Consider the following 11,895-nt stretch of genomic DNA (forward strand, 5'->3'; position numbering starts at 1 on the left):
AGCTCTCGTAGTATTCAATATCATATCTCCCGAGAGTCCTTTAGTTAATCGGTCAGCAAGATTATCTTTAGACCTTACATAAACAACTGTAATAATACCATTAGAAATCAGTTGTCTTATGTATTCATGTCTCAAAGGAATATGTCTAGATCTACGATTGTATATCTTGCTAAACGCTCTATATATTGTTGCTTCACTATCATAATGTATGAGGACAGATGGCATTGGTTGTGGCCACAACTTTATGTCTTGTAATAAATTTCTCAGGCATTCTGCCTCTTTTCCTGCTACTGCACGCACAATAAATTCATATTCCATTGTAGAATGAGTTATACACATCTATTTCTTAGAAGCCCATGAAAAAACTCCTCCACCTAAAGTGAATATCCAACTAGACGTAGACTTATTATCATTGGCACTAGTTATCCAACTAGCATCACAACATCCTTCCAAAACCAAAGGATATTTATTATAAAATAATGCATATGACATTGTTCTCTTAAGATATCCAAGAACTCTTCCTATGGCTTTCCAATGATAACTACTAGGATTATGAGTGTATCTTGAAAGTTTACAAATAGCAAAGGCTATATCTGGTATAGTATAATACATTGCATACATTAAACTACCAATTGCACTAGCATAATCTAACTGACTAATGGATCTTCCATAATTTTCAATTAATTTGTTTGTAACATCATAAAGAGTATTAAATTCTTTAATACTCAAATGATTAAACTTTGAAAGAACCTTGTCAATATAGTGAGTTTGACACGAAGCAAAACTCCCACTGTATTTTTAAACTTTGTCTAGCTACAGGAGCATAAGTATCAAAATAATCCACTCCTTTTTGTCTAAAACCCTTAGCCACTAGTCTTGCCTTGAAATTTTGTAGAGAACCATCAGTATTGTACTTTCTTCTAGACACCCATTACATCCAATGGATTTAGAATTATGTGGTAAATTTGCCAATACCCAAGTACCTTTTGAAAGAAGAGAATACATTTCATCATTTACCGCTTCTTTCCAAAAAGCTAAATCTCTTGCAGCCATTGCTTCGTGATAAGTTTTAGGACCTTCTTCCAAATTTAAAATAACAGGTACTTATTCAATTTTTGGTATCTACTTTCAACTAAGAATACTAGTGCTTGAGAAGAAATAAAATCAGAACCAAAGTTCTTTTCTTTTCTTGTTCTTTGACTTCTCATAGATTCTTTAGGAACTTCAATTGCCTTTCTTTTATTATTTGAAGAAGCAACAAGATTTAAATTAGTGTTTTGATCTATTGTAGTATTGTTTAAGTTTACTAGAGTATCATTTTGTGTCACTATAGGATGCTCATTATTTTCCATAGTATCATGTGAATTATAATTTGAACACCAATAAATTTTATTTCTATAAACTCAACATCCTTGGATTCTATAATTACATTTGATTCAAAATCTAATAATCTGTATGCTTTTGAGTTTTCAGTATATCCTACAAAGATGCTTTTAATTCCTCTAAGTCCTAATTTTTCTCCTTTAGTATCTAGAACTCTATAGTAGGCTATAGAACCCCATACTCTTAACAAATTTAAGTTTGGCTTTCTTCCTTTCCATAATTCATATGGTGAAACTTTAAATTTCTTTGAAGGTATTTTGTTATAAACAAAACAAGTTGTTAATCAAGCCTCTCCCCATAGATTCATTAGTACTTTTGCTTGTAAAAGCATAGCTTTAATCATATCAACTGATAGATGTTATTTTTATTTTATAGTATTTTTAATATAGTTTTTATTAGGATCTTTAGTATTTTTAATTACTTTAATTAGCTTTTATTTAGTTTTATTTATGTTTTTGTTTAAAGCTTCTTTGAATCACATTTCACTTGATCTTGGAAAATTTTATTGCATTTTATAGAAAATCAGCCAAAATACAGAAAAGAGTGTTCCTAAGCAAAGGCTAGCACGCCTAAGCCATGCCAGATAGCATGCCCGTGCTTAATGCCTGACTTCAATTAGGCCGAAAACGATAACTCTAGCCCATGCTGCTTGCACGGACCAGCATGAGATGCTTTGCTGACGTGCCAATCAAGTTTAAATCCTATTTAGATGTTTGGAGAGTCCAAATTGAGAAGAAATACAAAGCCTAAACAGTTTCCTATTTCGAAAAGATTTCTTACTCAATAGAGATTCACTTTCCTAAACGAACATGAAGATATTCCAGAAAGTCTATATAAAGAGAGAGACTAGCCATGATCGAGTGTGGAATCCATTCATTGTATATTCCATCTCTTGTTCTATTATTTTCTACATAATTTTCTCTTTACAAGACTTTAAGCAATCAAGTTGGAGATCAAGATTCAAGGAAGCCGTTCAAACCTATCGTTGACTAGTTTTTATTTCTAAACTCTCTTTTTGTTTATTATTCTTTATGGGATTATTTACAAGTTTAATTGAGTTTTATTTAATTACTATGTCGAACTAAACTCTCACACTAGGAATTTGACGTAGCTTAATTTCGATTTCAATTTATAATATTAGATTTGCTTTTCCTTGTTCATGATATAATTTATTATTGAACTTAATGCTTTCAGGCAATGTTTCTCCCCTGGATTGATTTATTTCATTAATCACTATTGGGAGAAGGGTTTTTGATATGAAATAGGTAATAAATTACATGAGAATAATAACTTGACGCGGAAGCTATATGGTTTAACTCATGAGGGGTTTTCATATGTTAATGACCTTAGGATATGAATTCATAAACAAATCATAGAACTTCATGATTTAATTCATGTTTGACTGCACTATTGAAAAATAGGTGATTAGTTCGGGTTAAAATAGCTAATAATACATCGAGAGAGCTTGTTAGTGATTTTAGGGTTGTTTCTCCTACTTGAACAATTAAAATTGATTATCAAACTAATAGTAAATTGGATAGAATTAAGTAAAGTCAAAATCCCTAATAGTTTTTAATCCTTGATTTCTTTTCATCAAATTGTCTTGCTTGATTTCTTTTTATTCTCTTTTATTTCTTTTAATTTAATTTCTTAAAAAAATTCTCCTTATTTTTGTTTAAATAATAGTAGGTTAACACAATTTTGGTACTTGGTATACGATCCTCGTGGGAACGATACTCTACTCACTCTTTATTACTTGTTTACGATTTTGTGCACTTGCGAAAAAACTTATCATCAACCAATGTTCTATTTTTTCTTTCTGCTAATCCGTTTTGTTATGGGATAATATGGTGCACTTGCTTGGTGAATCAAGCCATTTTCTTCACAAAATATAGAAAATTCATTGGAAAAATATTCACCTCCTCTATCACTTCTTAGAAATTTAATTTTCTTTTCCAATTAATTTTCTAATAATAGTCTGTAACTTTTAAACTTATCAAATGCTTGATCTTTTGTTCTCATTAAATAAACATATGTAAATCTAGAATGATCATCTATGAATGTAATGAAATATCTATTTCCACTCTGTTAAGTGACCATTTAATTCACATATATCATAATATACAAGTCCAAGTAATTATGTTATTCTTTTAATTTTTGAAAATGATTTCTCAGCCATCTTTGCTTGTATGCATATTTCACATTTTTTATCATGCAAATTTCACATTTCACATATATCATATTTCACATTTTTTATCATGTTTAGACATAAATATGATTGATCTAAAATTAACATGAGCTAATCTTACAAGCCATAAATCAGAAGAAGACTCAATAATACAAACAAAAACATCAATTTTATTAATGGATAATTTGAACATGCCATCACAAGAGTATCATTGTTCTACAAACACACCATTCTTAGAAAATATTACTTTTTCTGCCTTTATTATAGCCTTGAGTCCTTTCTTACTCAATATATTGCAGAAATTAGATTCTTTCTAACATCAAGGACATGAAAAACATTTAACAAGGTTAATTTCTTTCTAGAAGTAAACTTTAGTTTTACTATTCCTTTTCCATGAACCTTGACAGTATCTTGATTTCCCATTAGTACTTTGTTATCATTTCCTGCAACTTGATAAGTTTTTAAAAAAATTTTGTTGTTGCAAATGTGAACAGTAGCACCAGAATCAAACCATCAATCTGTCGATTTCTCACTTGCTGCCATATAGCATTCAGTAACCATAGCAACAATATCTGAGAAATATCTTGCTCAACAATGTTTGCTTTATTCTATCCAAATTTATCTTCTGCTTTAACCTTCTTCCAAAATCTGCATTCTTTCTTAAAATGTCCCTTTTTGCCACAATGAAAACAACTTTTATTTTTCTTATTGTTAGAAGAATTACCTTCATATTTTCTTTTCTTTACAAACTTATTTTCAGAATTGCTTGTTTTTCTAGACTCAACAATATTCACTTTTGAATTTGAGACTAAAGCATATTTTTTATCACGAGTTCTTGTTTCTTCTTCTATTCTAACGTGCTTTATTAATTGATCAATAGTGAATTCCTTAAAAGTATGCAATAATTTCTTTTTGTAATCATTCTAAGTGGTTGGTAATTTTGCAATCGCAGTAGCTACTTGAAGTGATTCAAAAACATCAATTTTAAAAGTCTTTAAGTCTAGACACTAACACAAGCAATTCATCAACTGGATCCATAATAGATTTTCCATTTATCATCTGAAATTCAAAGAATTTCATATTCAGAAATCTGTTTGTGCCTTGTTTTTCAAAAGTGTATTTATTTTCCAAGGCCAGTCAGATTTCTAGTGGTGACTTAATAAGACAAAATAAATCATACGGTCTATCAGAGAGAGAGAGAGAGAGAGAGAGAGTTTAGAATAAAACATCTGCAGCGAACCTCATCTTTCTCACGTTTCTTGCGAGTTGCTTTCAGTTCTTCAGAATCTTTATCAGTTGGTTATGGAATTATAGGAACATCCGTACTCCGCAGATAAGCAATTCCCAATCCTATAAGAAAGAACAACAACCTATCTTTCCTGCGAGTGAAATTGGTTCCATCAGAAAGATCCAATTTAGCATGTTAGATTTGAACATCTTACATCCAATAGCCTCTATAGTGTAAAAAAAAAAAAAAAAAAAATTCTTTAATTCCTTAAGATTGTTAGAAATAAATGATACAGACTGTGGAAAAATAGAAAATTGCTCTAATAGTGTATTCACTATCCTTAAGGAATTAAGGCCTCAACTATTTTGTACTATGGGTTATTTGCAGTATTCTTCCAGAGGTTTACAAAACAGTATTGAACACAAGAAAATTCAAAAAAAAATGATCGTATGGGTTGTAGAAAAATTTTTTTATAATTGTAAGGGAACTTAATTACAAACTATTTTCAACTGGCACTTAGTAATTTTGTTTTATTTAAAATTAGTAACTGATAAAAACAACTATTACTTGTATTAATTAATTAATTTCGAATTTAAATAAAAAAATAATTTTTAAAATTAATTAAATAATAATAATAATAATAATAATAATAATAATAATAATAATAACAATAATAAAGTTGGAAAAATAAAATATTAATAAATTAATTATTTTAGGCCCAAGGCCCAAGTGCCCATTCTTTTGAAGTAAATATTTAAACTAGTCAAATTTTGGTTTCATCCATATTTTCCCACCATCTATTTTATAAACACCAGTAACCTTTTGTATATTTTTCATGTAATCTACTAACTACACTAACAGAAATTTGCTACAAATATTCCTATAAATAATTACATTAAACTCGGGTGGGAACACGGTGAGATCAGCAGTGCTAAGTTCAACGGCCAAACTTTTAGCACGATGAAGGTACTGTGAGATACTCCAGTCATTTTTCTTTAATTCATGCAGTTCAATATGAAGCTGCCATTGTGATTTTGAGAGGTAGAGCCAAAGCAATTGGCTAAAGCTTGCCACACTTAATGGGAGGAGGTAAGTCTAATGACGTAAGGAAAAACTTCTTCCGTCAAGGATGCAAGGAGTCAGGACTGAAAGTGGGTTTTCTAGGAGAGAGTTTTTTGGTGTAAAATGGAGAAAGAATGAGATGTTGAGATTGGGTTAGAAGTCATAGGAACTAGGGTTGTTTGACTAGCTGCAATAATTTGACTATTGGTAGGAGAATTGGCCGAGGTTTTAATACCATATAAAGGAAATAATATGGGTAATTGCCCCTCCCTTCATGTATTTTTAGTGGGGATCACAGTTAAAGCTCTTAATTACGGTTAGATATTTTTGGTTTCGTAACTTTTAAAGAGGAACAAAGAAATCATTATCTCCAAGGAAGAGTGACGCATTTAATGATTTTAGGGAACAATCACCAACATCCTTCTCCAATATCTTTAGATCTGCACTTGTGGCATGTTTTTTATCCTCATATTTTGAACTGTATTAGATTGTAAATCAATTTTTCCTTAAGCTTACATTGTCTTCTGACGAAATGGAAAGATGGGTAAACAAGCTGCATAACCAGATTATAAAATTGTCATGTTATTTCCATGATCTCACTGCTGTTGAAATTTAAAGCTCAATCCAACAAATTTCCTATGCATGATGAGACATTAGATGTTGATTAGTTAGAGGGAAACAAAAAAAAGTAATACAAAATTTGAATATTTATGAAAAAAAAATAAATCGGTCAAGGAAACTTACTGTTGTAAATCCCTTTAACAGGTAATTAGACCTTTTTGTTTTACTACTCACTCGCTTTAAAGGCATTTAACAACACACCTTCATTTCAACTTGAAAGGGATGCAAAGTTAACAAATTTTACAACTAATTTTTTATTGGGCCCGGTTAAAAAGTTCAAAATATTTACTCAAAAAAGTTCAATATTGAGGTTCACCTCATTCTGGGCCTCAAACTAAAAACTGCTTATTTCTGAAATATTCAGTATAGATGTGGGCTCCAATCCATAGGCCCTTTAGTTTGTGAACATTCCAGATGAAAATTAATAAATGATCCAACGGTGGCGATGGAAGAGAAGGCGCACACAGAAGAGAAACGTCATTGTTTACTGCCTTCTTTCTCAGCATCAACAAGAATCAATTTGATTCGGTTCCTGACTTGCTTCCAAAGAAATATGTGCTTTGTTAAATTGAAAAGGTTGTAGAATACAGAGAAAGAAACAAGATGGTGCTATGGGAGATCGCATTGGGAACTGCGTATTTCTTGGGCCTGAGACGGACTTACAGGCTCGCTTTGAAGATTCAACGTAAGCTCATATCCTCTAAACGTTCTAAGATCCGTCACTTTCTTCAAAGGTATGGATTATGGGTTCTCATTTTCCATTTCCTTTCTTGAATGCTTATGCTTTGTTTGTTTGTTTGTTTGTTTGTTTTTGCTGTTACAGTAAGTTTAAATGTAGAATCTTCTCATTTTGATTGTGTTATAAGACATATTATTAACTGATTAGAGATTTTCATTTGGATATGTACTTACTGCTCTGAATCTTGATATAGTTTTGGTTATCTCCGATAGAAAGATAGGTTGGTTAAACAAGACCCTTTTGGCTTGATCCTCTGACCCAGTGATCTTTTTTATGTTTGATTTATTAATTTTTATTATATGGGAAACTTATCTAATATCTTTGTGAATTTGTGTCATTTAGGAACAGTTACATTGTTGAACTTTATCAAAGTACATTTACTTTTGGGATAATTGCAAAATTCCACTGACATTAGTACTTGTATTCCTCTATAAATTGGAGGCTTTAATCATGAAATAAAATAAGCAGAATTATTACCAACTACATTGAGATCTAGACTCTCTCTAACGAGTCCAAGGTTAGAGCTCCCTTTAACAAGCCTAAGGTTAGAGCTCCCTTTTAATGTACTCCGAATTTTCTGCAACAATAGGTCGAGGAAAGAATTGTGGTAAAACAAAAGCTTTAGCTTTTGAATCACATTTTACTCTTAATAGACCTATGACACGATCTTGAGTGCGTGAACACAACAGGATCCTTTCTCCATTCAGATTTAGATAGAAGTGTGTTTAATTTATAAATTTTATTCTTAAAATTTTAAATGCCTGAAATTCTTGATGATTCGAGATTTGGGGACATTATAGAGACGATTGTTTTATTTTCAGCATTCCCTAGGTTCTTAAATGTAATAGGACAAGGTACATTAAGGGGATTTATTATTATTTATGACTGGATATATCTTCTTGGATTTTATAACTTATAGTTTACGAACTTATTTGGATGACCAAAGGTGTAGAGAATTCTTTTTCAATGTTACCTCAGGAGAGTTTTATGGAAGTTCTTAATTTTGGAAGTAGTTTACTGATTTCTTCATAAAAAACAGAAGGAAGTACTAGTCGTTACTAACGAAATTGTAATAGACTTAACATAGAATAAATAACTGGTATCAAAATTAAAGTGCTATATTTTGTCTTGTACAGACTTTTCTGACCATGTTTAGATTTTGATTGCATACCATTGTTGCTGATAAAAGCATATTTGGATGACCACTAGGCTTGGGAAGTTCTCAGTATTATCCTTCGTAATGCTAAAATTTTGTTTGTAATTGCCTCTTTATCTTACATGTTATAGTACAGTTATTCCTCTGTTATTTAATTAGCAGCACTCCGCACTAACTGCTATGGGTTTTTTGGGGAGGGCAGTGTTGACGATACCTGCAGTCCATTTTTATTATTATTGGATATCTTTGAACTTAAATGGTGTTCTGAACAAATTCATATGAAATGTACTAAAAGGTTTTGATTTGTAAGTGAATTTTTATGTTTGAATTAACTATCGTATTCATTTTAAATAGCTAGCTTTCCTAGTTTGTACTAGGAACTTGTTATCTTTAGTAGTATCTTTAGTAGCATCCTTGTTACTCTTATTATCTTGACTAGTTTTAGACTAAATCCTCCCAATTTGGGTAGAATTTAGTCTAAACATAACTGATTCAATAGAAGTAAAAATGTGGAATTCATCAAGCTCTTAATAGTCATTAGTGTAATAAAGGCTTAACTTGTTTCTTCCAATATCATAGGCGAACACGTGATGTTTTTGATGTTGCACTCAAGGTTCACCGGAATATACAACAGAGAGATATAGAAGTTGGTCGGAATGTTGGTAACTGGATTCTGCGATGGCTGGACAGAATGAAACCTTCTGCTCAGATCCGTGGTCCCTCTGAGATGATACCCCCAAATGGTGCTGGCTCAAATACAAACATGACAAAGCAGGAAACTAAGTCTTCCCTCCTGAAAACTCCTGGGAGTAACCACACTTCCAGAAGCCATGAGTCCAATCGGCATCTCTTCACCTCATCGAGGAATCTGTGGTCAAATTCTTTTCCTACAATTGGAATGATGATGCGGTCAACAAGACCTGCTGGAACTATTACCCAGTATAGACACTTGTGTATCAGCAGGCCAGAAATGGCAAATCCAAGCTACAACATTGGCAGAGCATGGAGTTTTGAAGGAGTTGTTAGGAAAGACATAATGCAGTATATAGTGAAACATTAATGTGGGCAGATAGTTTTCTGTTGGTTTCTTTTGTGGATGGTGTTGGATTTTTGGGATCAAACCTTGCTAGAAGTTGACTTTGTTAGTATGAGAGAGCAGTGTCTTTGAGCTGAAAGTGATGGGTGAATCTTTTTCTTTCTTAGTTTTATTGTTCTCTCATTTGCAATATCTTGAAATTATAGATGCTTTTATCATTATTAAGGTATCTGATTGGTTAGGATTAGTTAGACGTATTCAAATTGGATTAGTGATCGATTTCTAGGTTTTGTTGTAAATTTAATTTTAAATATGTAGATCAATTTAAACTGAAGTTAAAGATAGGGTATTTATCATTGTTATAAGAACCTTTGTATTAAAAAATAATGGTAGTTTCAATTATAGCTCTTATGGAGGTATAAAATAATCTTTCACCATTTTCACAATGTACGAGACAAATGTGTATGATCGGATCTATCATGTAAAAATCGATTTTACGGTGTAGATGCTTATGACCTCTTCTTTTATGACTTGCTGCAATGGCTCTGCTAATATGACGGCTTTTGCTAATATTATGTTGTCCATGAATCAATTTATTTCTTATATTTACATTTGGATTTTACTCTACTGTCTAAACAAATTTTATGAACTTTGTAAATATAAGACTTGTTATAAGGAAAGAATTATTATATTTTGAGTAACCAAATTTTCTTGAAAGTAAAATTACTTATCAAGCAACTCAAAATTTCTTAAAATAATTTAAATCTAATTAATTTAATTTTTTCGTGTATAATATAATATATCATAAATTATATATTTTACTAAAATATGAGAAACTAATATTAGCTTCCATATTTTTGTCAATTGAAATAATAAATTTTTATTATTGCATTAGTTTAAAAAAAAACAGTAAAAAATATATAATTTTAGATAGATGACTCATAAAAAGGAATAGTCAAACCAACCCAATTGTCTGGTCAATCTCAGAGATTTTATCCGTCCGCAAACTGGAGATGAACGACCATCACGGTCCCGACCACCAATGAATTTTTCACTATGAAGATTAAGTCTGTTGCTAATGCAATATTGCATATTGAGAAATCTATTTTCTCGTCATTATTCCAATGGAGTTCATATAAATTAGGCAATAACAACACAAATCAACTAAAAAAGAATTAATTTTCAAAATAAATTATTTAAAAGTGTAGTAAATAAATATTGAAAATAAAAATATATTAAATAAATAAATGAATGAAATAAAGTGAAAATAAGATACAACGTGAGAAAATTTTCTCAAAATGAGGATTAGTTTGACTTACTATGTTTTGAATTTATATTATAGAATAATATATATTATAAATAGATAGTTGATATCGTTTGTTGTTTTTTTTTTTTTTTAACTTTTGGCTAATGTCTATGAGCATATAATTAATTTGATGGTTTCTTTTTTTTTTTTTTTTTTTTTTTTGAGAATAAAGTTTTTTTCAACATGTTATATAAATTGCTACTACCTCTGTTCCATAATACTTGTAACATTTGGAATTTCACAATCCTTAAGAAAATCACTAAATTTGTCTAAATTACAATAAATTATTGAGTAAGTTGACTATATTACCTTTAATTTAATATTAATTCTCTAAGAAAACTATTAAATTGAAGTAATAATTATTGATCATATACAAAGGGTAAACATGGACAAAAAAGATTTATTAGTCATTGAAACCATAAATGTGACAAGTATTATGGAACGGAGGTAGTATATAATTTGTTAATATATTTTTAGTGAGTTTTATTTTCATTTTATATCAAATAATAAATTTTATAATATATTTCTTGATAAATAATAATAAATTATATTTATTTTTTATAAAATAAGTTGCTTGTAAGAAAATAATTATAATTATAATTATAATTAATTAAATTAAAAATTTATTAAAAATAATAATAAATATATTATATTATTATCATCATATTTAATATGTACCTAAAATAGTGTAGGAAAACGATGCATGGAATGATTCGTTCCAAATCACGATAATAAAATAATGTTAAAAGTGCAAAGCGGGGTCATCGGATAACGAAATCAAAGAGGTATACAATAGGTATACGATTGAGATGCATTAAAAGAAATGGAGGACAAAAAAGTAATTGCAGCGTGTGGGATGAGCTGGAAAAATACATGATTTCAGCAAAGCTTCAGGAAAGGGGGGAAATCACTTGAAAAGGGGGCTGTGATTAATACATCACAATTCAGCTTCCAATTTTTCTTCGGTTGTGCGGGGGAATATTCAAGGCTAGAGGTATAAATGAGTCGAGCTGACTTACGAATTATTTGAATTCGGTTCGAAAAGCTCAGCTCGAATCGAACTTGGGCTCGAGCCTATTCATTTAGCAAACGACCTGGCTCGAATCTAATGATGTTCAGCTCGAAAGTCTGTTGAGCCTTATCGAGCTTTTATATATACATATATATAATATTATT

At 30.4% G+C, this 11,895-nt stretch overlaps 2 protein-coding genes across 2 annotated transcripts in view; one reads left to right on the forward strand and one right to left on the reverse strand.

Moving 5' to 3' along the window:
• The first annotated feature begins 6,927 nt into the window (after positions 1–6,927).
• On the forward strand, positions 6,928–9,634 carry LOC105640959 (envelope glycoprotein). The gene is made up of 2 exons (XM_012225385.4): positions 6,928–7,216; positions 8,957–9,634. The coding sequence occupies exons 1-2, from the start codon at positions 7,086–7,088 to the stop codon at positions 9,435–9,437; spliced, it is 612 nt and encodes a 203-aa protein (XP_012080775.1). The 5' UTR covers positions 6,928–7,085; the 3' UTR covers positions 9,438–9,634.
• Positions 9,635–11,626: 1,992 nt separating this feature from the next.
• The window catches only part of LOC105642434 (5-oxoprolinase 1), a 2,628-nt gene continuing 2,359 nt past the window's right edge, over positions 11,627–11,895 (reverse strand). Inside the window, exon 3 of the mRNA XM_089715920.1 lies at positions 11,627–11,642. Within this exon, the coding sequence (XP_089572046.1) occupies positions 11,627–11,642 (16 nt within the window). The remainder of the gene's footprint in view (positions 11,643–11,895) is intronic.

The sequence above is a fragment of the Jatropha curcas genome, chromosome 11 (genome assembly GCF_041381405.1).
Source record: "Jatropha curcas cultivar XTBG-Jc1 chromosome 11, XTBG_Jcur_1.0, whole genome shotgun sequence".
In the NCBI taxonomy this organism is placed as follows: domain Eukaryota; kingdom Viridiplantae; phylum Streptophyta; class Magnoliopsida; order Malpighiales; family Euphorbiaceae; genus Jatropha; species Jatropha curcas.

Coding starts and splice junctions, on each gene's coding strand:
- LOC105640959 (XM_012225385.4), top strand. CDS start 7,086: ATGGTGCTATGGGAGATCGCATTGGGAACTGCGTATTTCTTGGGCCTG. Junction 7,217..8,956: donor ATCCGTCACTTTCTTCAAAG/GTATGGATTATG, acceptor CCAATATCATAG/GCGAACACGTGATGTTTTTG.